This window comes from Aythya fuligula, chromosome 13, assembly GCF_009819795.1.
Source record: "Aythya fuligula isolate bAytFul2 chromosome 13, bAytFul2.pri, whole genome shotgun sequence".
Classification (NCBI taxonomy): domain Eukaryota; kingdom Metazoa; phylum Chordata; class Aves; order Anseriformes; family Anatidae; genus Aythya; species Aythya fuligula.
The window spans coordinates 18,914,828-18,934,135 of record NC_045571.1 but is presented as its reverse complement, the minus strand read 5'-3'; the positions used below and the strand labels follow the sequence as shown (position 1 = coordinate 18,934,135).

General features: G+C 38.6%; 1 protein-coding gene across 1 annotated transcript in view; it reads right to left on the bottom strand.

Moving 5' to 3' along the window:
• Positions 1-7,758: 7,758 nt before the first annotated feature.
• Positions 7,759-19,308, bottom strand: part of RPS6KA6 (ribosomal protein S6 kinase A6) — a 41,073-nt gene continuing 29,523 nt past the window's right edge. The window contains exons 17-22 of the mRNA XM_032196034.1: positions 18,837-18,995; positions 18,251-18,412; positions 17,752-17,828; positions 15,928-16,045; positions 14,071-14,211; positions 7,759-13,029 (exon numbers count right to left, since the gene is read on the bottom strand). Coding sequence (XP_032051925.1) covers positions 12,904-13,029; positions 14,071-14,211; positions 15,928-16,045; positions 17,752-17,828; positions 18,251-18,412; positions 18,837-18,995 — 783 coding nt within the window. The 3' untranslated portion in view covers positions 7,759-12,903. The remainder of the gene's footprint in view (positions 13,030-14,070; positions 14,212-15,927; positions 16,046-17,751; positions 17,829-18,250; positions 18,413-18,836; positions 18,996-19,308) is intronic.

The following is a 19,308-nucleotide window of genomic DNA, read 5'->3' as shown; positions in this document are numbered from 1 at the left end:
ATAATTTAAAAAAAATATTTAAACAACAACAACTTTAAGTCAGCTTTAACAGATTATGCTCATTGACATACTTAACGTAATACAACCCAATATCAATGTTCACACTTCTAAAATGGAAGGTAATGTACCAACAAAGATGGGCATGCAGGATCCTTGGTATTTTTACATTTGAAAGAGATTTTCACCTGTAAAACAGTGAACCGCATGCCATCATGGCAAGTTTCAGGACAGCATTTTTTTGTGGACAGACTGCAGCACAACAAAAACTTCCTGGCTGCCTAAAACAAACCTCCCTGATCAGCAGCTGTCTCTGCCCATGTTCTCAGTCTCTGCAATATACTGTTATTTGCTTTGTTTTCATGATATTTAGGATTAAGTTATTACATTTCCAGATATTTCCCCACAGACATTTTCTTAAACAGCTTACGTTGAAATAGTAATAATCCCTTGGATGGTCCAGCTGATTGTTCACCTTATTTCTTTTCACTAGGGTAGGTCTGTAAATTAGATCTCTCTTCTCCAAAGTTTTCTTGGATGAATGGTTTCATTAATAAGAAAAGAAACAGAAATCGATTCAAGCATTCTAAAGGCTCTGAAGCAAAATAATTTCAAAGTAAAAAGAATTTAGGAAATTTCAAAACCCAGAGAATAAAAGGACTTTTTAAACTAGGATTTATAGAAAACAGGTAAAGTATGGGAAAAAATACAGCAGATTATAGAAATTTGCCAAGAAATGCAAGACTTCGCAGTTAGATATACTGAAATATATTTTTGCACTGCATTTTCTACTGTTTCTTTCCTGATGATACCTTTTTCTTCTCCTCTCAGCTTTATCTTCCAGGACATTAAAAAATTTTGTTTGATCTTCTAAATTAAATTTCCCTTTGCTAGTGTCATCCGAGTACTAAATTGCATGCAGCTTTTCATCTTCGCATCCCGAATAATAATTATCTCCCCCCGATGCTCACACCTTTGGAAAACTGTTAGCAGGGATACCTTCGTCAGACCTCTAGCCTTGTTGAGCATCTACGTTTATTGTTCTCAAAGTATTTTCTCTTCTGCTGAGAAGGAATAGCGCCTGTACCATGTAAAACCAATGCCCCCTTAACAAGGTAATGCCTTGTAGGAGAGATGCTGGGTTTGTATATGTACACGTGTGTATTTCTGCTCACTCAAGAAAGGGAACATTCGGAAGGAGTTTGTTTCATCGACCCCACTGATTATCAGGATATTCCTATAACAAGATCTGCAAGCAAACACTTTTGCTGAATGTACCACAAAGCGTCACTGGCAGCAAATCATCCTATTCTTAGCTCCATATAATTTGTAAGGACATTTGAAGGCATGTACTAGGGCATAAATCATTTACAGTACACAATTGATTCATGTGAAGTTTAAGTTAGTTCACTCTGAACTCAAAACAATTACCACTGTGGTGATTTTATAAAATGTCTCTTCCCTTGGGAAGAAAGCATCTAAATCAAGCTTGGTTTCAAGCCACAAAAATTAATGATAGGTATTCTCATCTCAACGTGCAGGAAGCCATACACATAAATCCCCACGTCAAGATGAGGTTCATATAATTTTAAGCATTCCACAAGCCCCACATTCAAACGTAAACTAGGAAACTTAAACTAGGAAAACCTCTCCATTCTAATCTTTTCACTTTTAAATGAAACAAACTAAATGGTCAGAAGAATATGTGCATACAAAATAATTTGTCTTTGAAGTAGCCCAGGAAAAATTTAGTTATGTCAAGTCTAGATTGGGTAAACTGTGGTCCTAAGAGCTGCCATGCACCCAGCTGGCTGGGATTCAGAACAAGGTTGTGCCTACTTCTGTATTGCTTTCTTCTGCCTCTTCTAAAGGATATGCCCAATGAATTTGGGGCTGAGAGAAGAAAATAGCAGAGAAAGCAGTGACGCCAGCCCCGACGCAGGGCAGAGGAGCGTCCCAGCAGCAGCGTGACCCCAAGGTGAGGCAGGATGGACGCGGGCACCCACTCACCTGTCCACAGTCCTGCAGGAGGTGGGGGTCTTCCCCCATGCTGCAGCTTTCTCCAGACTGGTGCAAAGAACTGTTGCGTGATGCTCCTCAAAGCACAACTGCGCTCTGTCGGGGCTATACCCTGGGTGTTTCTATCACAGATTAAATGAAATATGGCTTGGAGTGGAAGCGTGTGACAGCCTTTATTTAACCAAAAATGCAATTTTAATCCGACAACGTGTTTAAGTGTTTACTTTTATTTAAAATACCATACAAGCATTACTGTCATTAGCAGTGTATGACTTGCCACTTATTTAGATAGAGCATATTAGAAAAATTCAGTGAGAACGCCATTTTATCTCATTGATTTTAAAAGCAGCAAGGAACGTTTCATCGCCCCAAAATGCCTAGGCCTGATCATCACGTGTACAAGGTAAAGCTTTTTCTCTCCATGCTCCCCTCTCTCCTGTTTGAATTTCAGATACCAAGATGTCCAAGCCAATGCAACAGCCACGGATGAATTTTCCCCTGAAGTTTTCCAAACCGTGCCGACCAGGGTCAAAGCCCAGATCGAAGCCATCAGACTTACACGTGAGTATGCTCGAGGCTCGCATCTGACAATGTGCGGGGCCTGCAGGGACTGGAGCAGGTCCCTGCATCCACAGGAGGGATGGGGGGCAATGTGAGCAGCGTGGGGTGGTCAGTAACGTGCCAAATTTCCATCTTCCAGCACCAGAAGAACACAACAAGGCCTCCGGCTGGCCGAGCAGCCCCTGCCACAACAGTCGCCCCCTCCCAGCCCCGGGGGCAGCCCACAGGCTCCAGCTGCAAACCCAAGCCTTTGGTGGCGAACGCATGGCAGCCGGGGCCATCGAGCCCACCAGCAGCCCGGCCCAATGCTGGTTGGCAGCAGCCTCTGCTCTTCATCTTCGAGCAAAAAAAGGCACCCGTCGCTGCGGCTGCAGCCAGGACCTCTCCTGCACCAGCCTCAGCAGCTGCTTGGAGTCCTGCAGAGCCAAATCCTGCATTTTCTTTAGAAATAAAAACAACGCCGCAGTGGGGCCAGCCGGCATCCCCCCCCAGGCAGCAAAGCCCACAGTGGGGGCATGTTCAGCAGCGTGCAAGCCGCTCCCCTCAGCTGCTCTCACCCTGCAATGAAGCCAAGGGGCCTCCAGTCACCTGCCAGCCCCCTGCAGCAGTCCCCGAGGACAGCCCGGGGACAGTGAGGGCCAGCATCTCCCCTCCCTGCCTGGAGATCATCTCGCTGAAGAAAGGCTTCACCGTCAAGGCCTTCCCCGCCTTCAGCCAAAGTCGCTCGCCCCCAGGCACTGCCAGCCCCCACAAGACCTTCCCAGGGGCTGCTGCATCGAACAGGGCTGAGGCAGCGGCTGTCACCACAGGCATCCGAGCATCAAGATCTGCACCCTTGGTAAGGTTGAAGGGAAAAAAGCAGAATCTGGGTTGCCTTGTGGTGGCCCTCATCCATCGTGGTGGTAGCCGAGCGGGAGGGTTGCACATCACACGCCCCCCAGGGATCTCCAAATGCCATGAAATCATGGACACATACCTACCCAAGTGTTAACATCCTTAGAAAAGACTGACATCTCTTTTCTTTCACAGCCTGGAGCCAGGTGGGTCCGCAAATTCCTGTAAAGAGAAACCTGCCCCCTTCAGCACCCAGATCCTGTGAGGACACCACAGCTTGAAGCACACAGCAGCTCTTCCTGGCCAGTTCACCATTTAAGAGTGCTTTGATTTTTATTTTTTAAAGCTGTGTGCAAGACATTAGTGACATACTGCTTGTTAACATGCAAAGGCTAAAATGTCTGGGTATCACCTAGCTAAATCAATTCATACCTATAGTTAAATGACACCAATACTGGCAGTGCCTCCTTCCTGCATAAACCCACTCCAAAAGCAGCCTTCCTGTAGACTTTGCTTTTCACTCAGCTTGCCCAACATCGGAGCTGTACAGATAATAGAACAGTTCCCAACAGCAGCCATAAAACACACTCAAAAGCTAGTTACGTATCAAGCTAATAGAATTAGGAAGTAATTTAACACTGAAATTTCGCTGCTAACAAAGGTCACGTTCAACCAGTGAGCATTTTACAAGCGTTTCTAAAGCAACAGTTGTGAAAAGTGAGCATTCTCCTAAAAGCAGCTGCGGCAACTCTTGTGATGGTATGATCAGCAGCAACAGCCCTTAGTAGCAACAAAATATCTTTAAAATCCCTTACCATTAAGCTACGAATATGTGCAAAGCCCTGTAAGGCGAACCACCTTCCAGGCCCCACCACCTGGTTGGGACTCATTGCCGTGGCCCAAAAGCTGAGCCGCTCATCCTTCGGTAAGCTAATCAAAACTTCCATTGATCTACTCTGTTTTCTTTCTCTTCACTTTCCAATAATTTAGGGCAATTTTTTTTTTTTTTTTAATTAAATACAAAGGACTTTCCACGTTTCAGAAAATTAATCACTTTTGGCATTTATTAGTTATTCATTTCTGTTTAAAGCATGTTTTATAATTCATTAAACTACCTCAAAAATTAAATTCTTAACAGCCCAAGGCCCAAAATATGTTTAAGTAAGAAAATTAAGCACAGTAATAAATAGAGAAGAATTCTGAAATATTAATTTGGCCTGTAGCATTTCAAATGTTTATTTGTGGTAATTAATTTGAAACCAAGTTTACATTGCCTCTTCTCAGTAGTTTGCTAGGAACTTTCGGTTATGTTACTAATTTCCTCAGATTTGCCCTTCTGGTAGTTCGTTCCATCACTGACAACCATTCCCAATGCATTTAAATGAATTCTTTCAGCTGTTTCCAAATTTGATCATTTTCCATGAGACGCAGAAAATTAAGCAGACAGCCGAAGGATGCGTTCCCAGCTCGGTACAGGGGGAGTTCGTTACCTGAGGCCGATTATTAACGCTATGCGATGGTTCTGTGCCCCTCACTGACCTGCGAGGAAAGCACTTGTTTTACTGGGGCACAACTGGCACACAGAGGCAGCCTCTGCTACAAATAAATGTAAATTCAGGTATAAGAAATGACGTGAATCTGAGGGAAACCTCACCCAGAGGATTACTACAGCTTCCCCCTACGCTGGCCCTTCCAGGACATGGTGGTGCAGGTCAATGCCAGCCTGTCGCCATTCAGCAAACCAGCCAGCATGCTTCCTTAACTCTTAAAAAGCTCTTAAATAATTTTTATTCCTGAGGAGTGGTCTTATTCCCTCAAGTGTTGTCTTGTTGTCAGCAAGATTTAGTAAGAACTTTTCTACAGTAGAATCTACCCTGATGCTGAATCCTGCAGAGTCACGGAATATTCAAATTGCAGTAAATTCCCTAATCAAAATAGGAAACTAAAAAAAATTCCCTAATCAAAATATCAAAATAGAAAAATAATCAAAAAAGTTGTGTTACAGGCACCTAAGTACGCTTCTAAGCCAGTTCTGCCAAAGCAGAACCCAAAAGCTTTGAACAGTTCACTAAACGAAGCGATTTGACCTCTATTTTGTGGATTTTTATATTTTTGCTCCTCTGGATCAGAAGTGGGAGCTTCTGATATAAAATAAACCCTCGTGGGGCCGCCACCCCCCCCCGCTCCGTGCCCCCAGCCCAGGCCGTGCCGCGCGGGGCTGCCGCCATCTCCCGGCCGCCACAGCCCCGGCTCTGGGTACGGGGCGCCCCTGGTACTGGGGCACCGCCGTGAGGTGCTTAAGTCGCAAAAGCATGTTACACGTGAGGGAAGGCGAACTACGGTCCTCCTCTTCACTCACCTGTGTTTCTAGGTGCAGGGATCAAGGTGGTTCACCTGTGGTTCAAGGGCAGGGATCCCTGAACCCAGCCTAGGCCCTCCCTGGCCTCGCTGCCCATCGCTGTCACCTCCAGCACAGCACCACACTGTGCCGTCAGCAATGGCAGCTTGATTCAGTGGCTGCCTGAGGAAAGTTGCTCAGCTAAAGCACGCACCTATTTTAAGGTGAACATAAAAATGCTCACAAAACACATTTTTTAACATTTTCTATCCTGTTAAAACACAAAAGAAAGAAGTGGGAAGGTACCTCATAAAGCTTCAGAGATGAATCACAGGCAAAACTGAGCTCTTCTGCAGCCAAGATTTGCAAGAAAGCACAGCAATACAGAACATATGCTATTTAGTCTTGTTCCTAAATCTCCTCACTGGCACCTGAGGTTTTTTTGTTTGTTTGTTTTTTAAATCCTTACCTTGCCTCTTTTCCCAGCAGCAGTCAGTCTCAACCATACAAAGAATGCACTACTTGAGAGCTTGGGGTTGTTGGTAGTTTTTTGGAAGTTTTTAGTCCAATTTCGCCACTACCAACACCAAACGCAGCAAGCCACCCTCCTCTGCAAACCTGTTTCTTGCTACCTCCCCTACGGCTTCCACCACCCCTCCAGGCACCACCAGTGGCTTCAGCCCTCCACCAGCCCCCATAGCAGCTTTGGCAGCCCCTGGGGCACGGCCACCCTCTGGCACACTTCTGGCTGCCCGGGGAAAGGCAACAACCCCCTGCCACAAAGCACTTCGTCCTCATTTAGCTCCTGCTTCCCCCTTCCTACTTCAATTATCGACTTACTAATGAAAACATCACAAAATCTGGAGCACTTTGCGTTTGCCAGACTGCTCAGCAGTTATCTCAGGGCTCCTTCCCCAGCAGGCGATGCCAAGGGCCAGGCATCCTGCCCCCAGAAAGGCCTAAAGGAGCCTTTAAAAAGTGCAGGAGCTGGGAGATGGATTTACTTCAGGCAATTTTAGAAAAATCCTTTATCTGTATTTGGACCAATATGGTAACTGAAAAACAAGACTGCTGCACTAGTTACCAAATACCTTATTTTAAAACCACATATTGCACTTCAGTGCAATTACATTGACTTATCTCATACTCATTCTGTGATGGGATTAGCTACATAGCGAAGTGTGCTGCCACCTAGTAGTGATGTATCAACACTTGGCTTTGTAGTAATAGCTCAGATATAGGACAAAAGATTTCTATCAGCTGAAGCAATATATCTTAATTTCAAAACCAAACCAGTGTAGTAGAAAGAGCTTTTCACTACAACTTTTTATGACCTCACATGGCAAACACTGATGCAGATAGTTAACCATTTGTGCAGGTCACTGCTGTTAATGCGATTACTCTCATTTGCAATGTAAGTGCCTTTATTTCAAAGGACCAGACCTTTGCAGAAAAATTATTTCTTCTTGTATACATGAAGTCAAAGCTGAATACCTGAAAAATGTACAGAAGGTAGATTATCCCGCCCTAAAGTAATACATCAATCCTATCAGTGAATGTATGGTTTATTGAAAGTGGGGCATGAAACACTTTACTGTGAATATAAATTTATAAACAGCTCTTGATGTATGTGTTGTTTTTGGCAAGGCTTACCAAATAATGCAATTCACAGTACATTTAATTTAGGAATGTTTGCTCATTGATCTTTATATCAATTATTTTTTTTTTTAAAAAAAGAGTTGAACTTCCAAATCATAAATGACCTATTTTTGTCAATTATAAAATATTATGAATTTGCAACCTTTTTATTCTAGTACTCAAGGAACTGCCAGCTATTTAAAACTGTACCTTTATCATTATTCACAAAGTTTAACAAAAATAAATACAATTTTGAGGTTGTCTTTGGCATGTCGTATTCAAGGCAATAGTATCTTTTAGCAGCACAGTGCAAAGAAAGACAACATACCATACAATGCACTACTAGATTCAGCCTTACAAGGAGAAGAGAACGTAGTACAATGCAAACTTTAATGTCAATATATACAGAGCTTTAAAGAAAACATTTTTTAAAATTAAATGAAATAAATACAATATGATACAAAATCCACAATATGCTTAGAGAAAGAAATGACAGTTACAATATCTGATAACGGGGACCTTTTGTATAGTTTCATCTTTGAAGTACCTCAGAGAGCATGTGATTCATTGCACGCTGTTTTCAATTAATGCCCTTTTGTATATTGAGATTTATAGCCAGTCACGTGCCAGAATAGTTTTAGCTCTAATCAGAGTATCAGTGCAAGATGCCAAAGTGCTTGGGATATTATGACACTGCAATTACTTAGCAAATGCTGCTCATAAGCCTAATGCAAAACATACAAAATAGGAACACTTTGTCCTGCAAAGGAGATCCGCCTTGAGCATGTTTTCAGTCCTCACGCATATACACGCAAAAACAACAACCCCACAAACCCAGATCCAATGTTATTCAAACTCATTATAGGTAATAGGCTATCTCCCAAATCTTAATTATTAAGAGACATAATCAAAGATCATTTATCATTTAAAGCTTTCAAAGTAAAATTGCTTTCTTTATATAAGAAAATCTCAAGAAAGCCTGTCACCGATTAACGGGGAGGAGCAAGGGGGCAGGTGAGCAACTTCTATTTACATAAGATACCGTAATACTCAAATCAACTTTATACCTATACACTAGGGTGTTGGTTTTTGTTTTGCTTTGGATTTGTATTGTTCTATTCAAGTGAAAATACAAGCTTATCCACAAAATAATTTGGGGGAGTAAACGTTTAAGAAAATACACTGAAGTAGGGACAAAATTTATTCAGAGGGTACTTAACTAAAGAGAAGTTAATGCAGAAGGATGGTACATGGTGTATAACAGGGTATGCATGTTACCAATAGGTATACCAATACATACTCAAGAAAAAAAAAAAAAAAAAAAAACAAGTGAACTTTCAATGAGCAGCTTGAAAAAAACCTGTAGAGCTGTGATAGCATTACATAAGGACCCTATTATGGCTTAGGAAGCCTTCTGAAATCTGCTCCTCCCTTCCCTCCCACAAACATTAGGAAAGTTTCAACTCTGGTAGGATTTAAAAACTTAAGTGCTACAGAAGTACATAAAACCCCATAATTGCATTGATGCATGAGCCTTATTTCATTTATATGAATCAGGATAATTACTATATTACTATGTAATTCATTTAACTCAATCCTTATAAGCTCTCCTAACTTTTTAATTGCAACATTTGACAGCAGAGAGAACACTAGATGCAGCCATCTGTCACTGCAAATGACCAGTGTATACTGCAAGTAACTTCCAATTGTTGCTTTGCTAGATGTAATTTTAACTACTGGACATATTAATTTCTTCAATACATATATTAAGATTAGCTTTGGAAAATGAATTAAAACACGGAAGACAATTCAAGCTCAGTATGACTGACTTGGGTAAGGATTTGGATGCCTTCTCTGAATGCTAGCAGAACATTTAAAACCATGGAACATGGGCCTCAACTAGAAGTATGCTTAGACCACCTACACCTTAGGCTCTTTACAGGGTCAAGAAGAATTTACTAGTTTCAAGCATAATGGGAAAAATACACAACAACAGCATTTAGACAAGCCACAGAACAGCAGCTTAAGTGAATCTACCCACGCTAATGTTTGCTGGTATGGGCACTCTTCATTATGCACCACTGGCAGATGTTGATGCCACTGTGTAGCTTTTGAATAAAATACAGGAATACAATAGAGTTCTCTGGTTTTCAGCGAAAGAAAAACTGAAGATAGTAATTGCAATACCCAGCTAATGAAAAAGAAGCAGATACGTCAAGTACGGGCTCCAGCTACAGTTCAGGTCTGTAGGTATCTAATCCTTTCAGTGAGAACCATATCAGACTGCTAGTGAGAGCTAGCACTCACTTATAACTGCCATTATCAAAATAAGAGTAGATGTCATTTTGCTGGCAGTAACAGAGATCACACCCAAAATATCTGAGCAGTGAAGAAGAAAATGTTTGTATTATAGTATGATCATAACTAGTCTTGAACTGTGCAGAGAGGATATGAAAATGAAACATTACGCTAACCTTTCACTCCAACCAAGAGCATGTTCAAGTGTTCTTCCATTTCAAACACTGAACTGATAATGCATCATCTGTTCATGAGTATTAATAATTGATTGAACAAAATCTGAGCTTGAAAAAAATATGAGGTTACAACAGAAGTATCAAAGATAATCATTAAATACCATATTAGAAGTAAATGTGTAAGAACTCTTTTGTATCCCCGTATATCCAAAACGTTTCAAAACAGATATGCTGAAATATTCATAGCAAGTTAAGTTCTTTCCCTCGAGTGATTTAAGGATTAAAAATCGGCATACCAGAATACGCTGGTCTTGTCAGATATCAGAAAGATGTTTGTCCATATGTTTTCCTTGTGATAAGACAACTTGTTAATGTTGCAGTCACTGAAACCTTGCCTTTGCCCCGGGAGTACCATTTGCACTAAAGGCTAGTAATGATATAAAAACACACCAGGAATAAACTTATGTTTAAAATTCTTTGCTAAGAATCAGAATATCCATCTTGTTTGCGCATATTTCTTCTTACCACCTTTCTTTTGACAAGAACTTGAGTATCTTCAGCTGCTTACAACTGTATTTGTGCAAAATGCTTTTAAGGTGCTTATAATGTGGTGCTTCTAAGCAAGCTAAAAGAAAATACCAATATAAACACTGTTAAATGATTCATGAATAAAGCCATTAAAGACCAGCTGCTACCTTACGGGAAAGCTGAAGACAATTCAAATTTGACATTTTAGTTCTGTTCCATTCCTTGCATTACCCTCTACCAACGCAGTTTTTCCTAGTGCATTACAACCCACGTTACACCTTGACCTTGGTCAAGGTAGCTTATTTTTTTACATCTATTCTACCCCTCTCTACTCAGTGAATTCAAATTCTTCTGGTAGTTATTTATACGTTGACGAACAAAATTACAGACTGTAAATAAGAGGTTTACACACATACTTCTGGGCCAAGGTCTCTGATAATAAAAAGGATGAACCAACTGCGTAAGACGCAGATTTGGTACTAAACAATAAGCTTTCCAGGAAGCAGTCGTGTTCTTTGATAGCTTTCAAGCATTTCAAACAGGCACCTCAAAATCAGGCACAAATTGCCCCAGTATGCTTCCAACATCTATCAAACACTCAAGAAATTTAGTATGGGGTATGTTCTGCATGATACAAATAGCACACCTATGTTTGCTATATTCATTGAGTCTCAAATTTACATATATTCATACCTAACTATTTGGCCAGATAATTTCCATCTTCCCCCACCACAACAGAAGAAAGCAGCTCATCTAACAGTACTTTCAGTGACACCAAGTACTTCACAGGTATAAGCAAAAACCAGCCAGCACCCTCTGCATTTTAAGATCTGAGTTACTATTGCCATTCTTGGCAGTTAGGCCAGAATTCTTCGGAAAGTTTTTTCTTCCTTTTCTTTCTGTCTCAAAATGCAGAGTTCTGCCATCGTAGATGTCTTGTAATTTGCCAAAGCTATCAGGAACAGGAAATTCAATGACAGCAAATCAGTCAACTACAATTTTTGGTCACTTGCATTCCCCAACTGTTCACAGTCTAACTGTTGGTCACTAATATACTTACCTAATGTTTAAAATGCGTACCATCCTACTATGTCAATACAATTGTACAGTAATGCCTACAACTTGTGAAAATATTTTACTTTAAGCTTATTATCTCTGAATGTATTAGTTCCCAGTCTATGAGCAGATGCAAGTCAGCACTGGTTTTGAGTCAGAAAACTCAAAGGTGATTCTGGCCCTGAGATTTGTTTCCTGTCTATCACAGCACGTAGAAAGAGCTGAAGTCCTAACACCAAGACAGAGAGAACAAGTGAGTGCCGGCAACGGGATATTGTCAGTAACTTGCCCATAACTATGAAATTTCTTGGTCAAAATTCCCTTATCTGGGCACACTGCAAGGCTTATTTATTTTCCCAAGCTACCCCTACAGTTAGGCAAATAGAATTTTGCATTTATGTTCTGTAGTATTTGTACATGCGGCTAGAGATTCAGATAAAAGCAATGTTCTATAAAAATCAAATAAATAAAATTAAAATCCACATGCCAAGTTTGTTATAACAAAGTGTCAGTTTGTCTCATACACCAAACATACTTAATATTGGATATACATGTATTCAGTGGAAACATCTGCCAAGGAAACAGTAATACAGCCACTGTACAAATGGATAGACAATATAATTTTTTTTTTTTTTAAACAAAACTGGATTGCATGATGTTGTCTTAAAATAACAATGTTATTTCAATCCTTAATTTTGACTGTTTATACACATACGTACTTTCTCCAGCTCAGTGCAGGACACAGTACCATTCATGGTAATAATTTGAAGTGTTCATTTTCCTGTAAGAGGCCATTAGTTAACCAGCATTTCTTTCAGGTCACAAGTGATCAAGTTGATTTTACAGGTAAAGTGCAGGACCTTACACATTGCTTTTGTTTATATTTTCCACATAAAATTATCAGTTACTGGCACCATGCAAACACAGACCTGCCAAATTAGCATTAATGCATTTAATATTGGCACAATACATTAGTCAGTTTTTCATAAAAGTAATGAAAAAGTGAATTAAGTTGAATCAGTTAAGTGTCCAATTACAAAATTAAGAATTTGTCCTTCACAACAGGATTTAAATATGTGAAGAAATTAAAAAACCTTACACTGACACTTTTTTATGTACAACTTGGTCATTGACAACGGTCCCCTAAACCATTTTAAAATGAACCCAGCAAAACTATACAGAATGCGAAATAATATTTGCAACAGATCTCTTAAAGGACAGTGTAGAGAAATTCATTATGGTGTGTACCTGATGTTAAATTAATTTAACAGATACAGCCTGTAAAACAACACAGTATGAACCTGTGGATTTTTTTTTTTCTTTTTTAAAAAAGGACTTTTACAGAATTCAAGTAGTGTAGCAGGAAACCATAGATGCCTTTTGATCACAGGTCAGGCAAAGTAGAGCCACTTATTGGATTTTCCCCTTGCTTCTGTTTGCTAAGGTGTCCCAGTGGATCTATAAGTCTGTAGATGTTAGCTTTTTCATGCTCCGTCGTTGAGCTAAACTCGAGGCTGCAACAGGCTCTAACACTGGCTGAAATGTCTTGTGATTCAGTGCAGAATATGTAGCAGCCATGGCTCCCTAGAGAACAATGAATCATATAAAAGATTGTAAGTCTTTTTAAAAAAAAAATAAATAAAATAAAACAACTCAATATTAAATTCTTACAGAATTCTATAAAAATTGGGCTTACAGTAGGTCACATTTTATGAAGTTTGTTTCAAAAGAAAAAGATTTATTACTGAATCCTTCAGATTTCTAAGCATGGGTGTATGACATCTTTTTCTTTACCGTGTAGTTCTTCTACATACCTTAGATGTAGCAGTAACCTCTTAATGTGGGTCAGAATCAGGATCTTCCAAGCAATATTAGCATCGATTTATCAAATATAGCCACTTAAGTGGCTATTCAGGTCCTGACTTATGAACACAACATAATTAAGACTAGCTTTCACAGGTCTTTGCTTTTTAATTCTACAAAATTGATGGAGTCTTAAAAGCTGTTTGCATATATTAGAATTTGCTTGTGTATCACAGGTCAGAATCATAGATAAAAAACAAACAGATAAAAGTACAAAAATTGTAGCTAGATTGCTAATTTGTTGTTGTTGTCAGGAGACTGTAATAGAGTTAGAAACAAATCTCCAAAGGTTTCATAGAATCATAGACTAATAGACTATCCTGAGTCAGAAGGTACCCACAAGGATCATCGAATCCAACTCATGGCTCCACACACACACACAAAAAAAAAAATAATCAAAACATCTGAGAGTGCTGTGCACATGCTTCTTGAGCTCGCCAAAACCACTTCCCTGGGGAGCCTGTTTTAATGCCTGAATTTCTTGAATAAGCATGCTAGGGCACCTGTGGAAGTCTCAAATAACTGTCTGAGCTGGTTCGTGTATGGCCAAAGCTACCTTAAGCTTTGAAAGCACAAAAGGAACAAAAAGAGAAGTCGAAAAAAAAAAGTTAACTGATTATTTGTCTGCTTATATAACTTAAGTGAGGATGTACATACTAGCAAAGAGAAAAGAAAGCTAAGCACAAAAATCAGTATGCCTGTAGCTCCAGAGGTGACCCAAACCATTGCACATCCATCAGCTCAAGCAATATTCAGGTTTACCTTTACTAGATGTGGTGCATCTTGCCTGTTTAGTTGATAATGAGGCAACTGGTCCCTACACGCTATCCATGAATGTTTTAATACTTGCTCTGCTGTATACCTCTGATGCGGATCTACATGAAGCATATGTGATAACAAGTCCTAGATAAGAAACAACAAACACATACCATTCAGTTAAAATAACCTTAATACAGACTATAAGGCATTAATTATGGCAGTTTTTTAAAAAGGATCTTATATGGCAGGGATAAACAATGCAAACACACAAAGCAGCAGATAAATTGGATCATTTTGTGCCTTGACACTGTAGAAGTCTGAAAACAATGTGGTGTACTATAATCAGTTTAACAGAGCAGGCCTTTATTGTAAAGAAACTTACTGTTGCTTCCATGTTTCATATTTCATTTTGTTTATAACATGTCTAGAAGACCAAAAATAGTATTAAAATCTAACAGAAAGTGCTTATGGAAGAATATTATTGGCAAATACCTTTCCTCGTTCCTACTAGGCACTTGGGGTCTGCAGCATATTACATATGCTGCAGCATAATATATATTATTATATATATATATATATATATACACACACACATATTCGTTATATACTACCAAAGATTTTTTCCTTCAAGATATATAAAGAGTAAAACCAAACAAGAATGAACATTTGTTTTTGGCTGTTTAGAAGCATTAGTAACAAGCTAGGAATTGTAGTGCTGGTCAAAAGATGAGCTGGATGGGAAGTACACAGAAAGACAGGAATAGCTTGAAAGAAAACAAAATATGAACAAGCTGACAGAATGTTCCCTTTGTTTTAGGTACAAAATGTTAAATGTTCTTGACTATGCAGAATTGAATTACTTGTGCTAAGACAGAATCAGCCAACAAGTATTCTGAATCACTCCTATTGGGATGAACAAATAACAGTCCCAAAGGATTAGGTAAAAAAAAAAAAAAAATTAATACTAACACCAAGATTTATGAAAGGTAAAAATAGTGACTAAGATACCTACAGAGTAGGCCAACACGAAACCCTGAAAATGCATACAGCAATTGATATGTGGTGCATGACAGCATCTTTAAACAAAGGAGCATAATCAAGCTGACAGACTATTTGCAAAAATATCAAGATATATATCAAATAATTAGTTTAATTGCTGAAAGTAGTAACAAAAATACAAAAACCTGACAACTTCAGTGTCAAACAAGTCAAAAGAGTGAGCCTATACTACAGGAAAAAAACATTAATACAAAAACTAGTCAGCTACTATAACTAATGTAACAAGACATCCTTCCACTTAAGTAATACCACATTCATCTGGTTTTGGTCCAATATAAACAATGAATTAAATGATTAGGAAAGCTTATACAGGAACCCATCCTACCTAAAATGGGTATCAATGACCTGGGTGAAGCAACAGAGCACACCTGTCATGTTTGCAATGAGAACTGAACAAGAAGTACAGATTAAGAAGAAAGTAAACTGAGGGAGATGATTGCATTCTTTCAGCCAGCACAGCCAAAGAAATGGAGACAGAGGACAAAATAAAACAAGAGGTGTTACAGCTTTAAATCAGAAGAAGCTTCTTCCTCATTAAGGTAGTCAAGAGAAGGCTGCCTGGGCAGGTTGTATAGTCTTCACCCTTGGAGGTTTTTAAAATCAGACTGAATAAAACCCTGAGCTACCTATTCTGATCATGAGCTGACACTGTTTTGAGCAGGATGTTGGTGACCTTTATTGCAATAAACTGCAGACAAGACTAGCTAACTTGTGTGTTAGATTAGTCTGTTTCATGGCACTGAAGAGATGTTTGTTCGAATTCTACAAAATACCAGGAAAAAACACAACACACATTTATACCTTTGCTGCATCTGAAACAGTGTCCCAGTTGCCTCCACTTAAGGAGAATTTTCCACTGCCTATTCGTACCAGGATCTCCTCAGGAGTATCATTAGGACCATTTGCAAATGGAGTGTAACTATTGAAAGGGAAAAAAAATGTTAAAGAAGTTGTTAAAACCTCATAAATCATTCTGACAAGTACTGACAGTAACACACTCTATACTATCAAATAAAGCATACATTAATTAGCATTTCATCTTTGAAACTATTATTTTCTTTTTCCCCATAATTGTTACTCAATTGTTACTCAAATAGAATAAATAGTAATACAGATTAACAAGATGTTTTAAGTAAGTATCTTAATAATACATTCTAACTAGTGCAGACTTTCAAATCAAGTGAAAATGATTCATAAACAAAAATTATGTTAGACAGCCAGAGCAATTAGGTAATCCAAACCTAGAACAGTACCCCAACAGAACGGTCTAATGAAGCTGGAGTAATATAGAGTTTGGGGTATGTACATACATTTTCACAAAGAATGAGCAATATGTGAATACATCTACAATTTGTGGGAAAAGCTGCAAGACAAATCAATCAAGATTTGTTATTATTTATTTTTAAGTGAGTTTGGGAGGCTTAAACCACAAGATTATTGGTTTGGGAGGCTTTTAATAGTTTACTGGCTTTCCTGTAAATTCAGATTATTTTCCTTACAAATCCAACTGTGAAGAACAAAATAACTCACCTGGCAAGTCTGAAACCCCTATCTTAATGACTTTTTAGTCATTCACTTAGACATTCAAAAGTACACCTTTTAACAGGATCAGAAGTAGTACAATGTTTTGGCATCTCCCATGGTCATAGACCAGTACCAAGTTAGTTTTAATTAAAAAAAAATTAAAATCTCAATCAAATTAATTAACTCATAACACCCATCAGATATCAAATCAGTACTACACGTTAATGTGTTGTATCTTAGTACTTTGAAAGCTTTACATAGAAGTCAATCAACATCAAAGGTTTAGGAAGTATCCCAACCAGTTTAGTTGTAGTATTTCAGATGATGAGCTTAAGGGGAACAAAATGGAAAGCTAGAAAACCAAGTTGGACCAATCTTCTCCCTTACTTGTTACCTGCTGTGTCTTTTGTTCAGAAAACGTTTCTTACACACGCAGGCAGTGTAATGCCCAAGATCTGCATAACTGCATATAAATAATACAGAAAACTGAGTTTTGATGACAAAACTGTAGTGGCGATAGTTATTTTACAGGGAGAAGTACTGTATGATCAAGGTTTCCAAAAGACAGTATTTATAGATAAAAATGGAAAAAAATACTTAACCTGTCAGTACAGAAATTGATAAACGCTATTAATTTTTGAAGTACTTTCTAGTCCTTAATGAAAGCTTAGATGAAAGTTTAGAAGTTTAGAAAACTGGAGAGATTACAAGCCAGCTCATTCTGTAAAAGGGCCATGAATCAAGGCTGCGGAAAGAGATACAAGAGGATGGACTGCAAGGGTGGGGGGGAGAACAAGGGGCAGAAGAAAAAAAAGAAAACCAACACATGGTTTTAAGGATTAAGAGCTTTCCCCTAAGCTAGGGAGAGTCTTTAGCATCCTCTAGTCGTGTACTAGGGAAGAGAGAGAAGACCCGAAACTACCTGCAAGATAAGCCTTGTTTATGTTCAAATTTATAAACTCACAGCTTCCTGTTCCTCTTCAGAGTCTTTGTTATTCTGCATTCAAACCAGTGAGGTAATATCTTACAATTTTAATAGAAGCATGGATTTGTGCAGCATGCTGTAACTTTAGGTAAACAAAATAAGCTAATATTTCTCACCCTGCCAACATTGTGTAGAGAAGAACACCCAAGCTCCATATGTCACAAGCAGCATCATAACCTTGTCGCATGAGAACCTTTAAAAAAAAAAAAAGAAGTTGGAGACTTTTCATATATAAAAAAAAAAAAAAAGAAAAAAGCCACCCCCCAACCCCAAACCACTACACACACAGGCTGAGGAAGGATAAGCCAGTCCCAATATAGTTTCAGTTTCTTATAGTTTCTTGTTCAATATACAGGTTACAGTAACTATTGACAATATTTCTTGTTTCTTTCTTGTTCCCAGAAAGATCCTCAACATGCATCTATCTTATTTTTGAGGGTAGACTCTACTATTTTTAAAAAGCCTTATAATAAACACATATACACTAGTATTCATAGACACATCTAAGGAAAACTAGCAGGGTAGGTTTTTGTTTTGTTTTTAAAACTACTGAAAGGATTAAGTATTTGATACATCAAAACCAGTGTAGACAAAATGCATGGCAGCTTAAGATACCTCTGGTGCCACGAAATTTGCAGTGTAGCACGGAGTCAGAAGTAGTCCATTTTCTCCTCGAAGTTGTTTCGCAAATCCAAAATCACAAATCCTGATAGAATCAGCATTATTTGAATCATCCGTATATAAAATATTACTAGGTTTAAGGTCTCGATGCACTACCTTTAAAAAAGGACATTTTAAAATCTATTATTTCAAAGATGTAAAATTTGCATGTATGTATGTTTGTACAATTCATAACAAACAATAGGTATAGTAAGCCAGAGACTAACACTTCCATGCACTTATCTAACTTTCAAGTAACAAAAAATGTATTTCAGTAACCACATAAAAAAGCATACTGGCTCATAATGCAACTGGAACTAACATAACCAGCTCACAAACAAGCATAGAACAAGTATCTACCATTTCATAAGTAAAAGTGAAGTTAGAAGGACTTGCAGAATAATTACATGGGTCACTTATATCGTCTTTTATGAAAAATACTCAAATCTTCCTTTCTGCTGTTAAAAAAAAAAGCCACTCAAAGCACGTAACCAATAGCATTTGTTAACTCTAAGAGCTGTGAATAAAACAAATCACTCACTCCTTGGCAGTGCAGGTAATCCACAGTCTTAGTTATAGTGTACAAGACAGCACTAGCCTCTCGTTCCGAGAAGAACTTCTGTCTGAGAATTCGATCAAGCAGCTCTCCTCCTTTCATCAGCTCAGTGACAAGGTATATGAATCTACCATCATCATACACCTGAAGAAGTTTAACAAGCACACATATATACAGACATACATATTCATCCAGATCATCCATAATTATAGAACCTGAAAAATCTGAAAATTACAGACTAGATTGTTCACCCATTCACGTATATGAACATAAAGTGCAAACAGCAGGGGCTGTCAAATTTAATTCTGCAATTCAAGAGCCTTAAAGCATGAAGCCTAAAGAAAGCTTGTGTCATTCTGTGAGATGTTGAGATAATAGATTATTAAATCATGACTCAGAATGACATTTCTTCAGTCTAGGAACTTCTGTTTGTAAGAGGAGACTAGCTCTATCACTC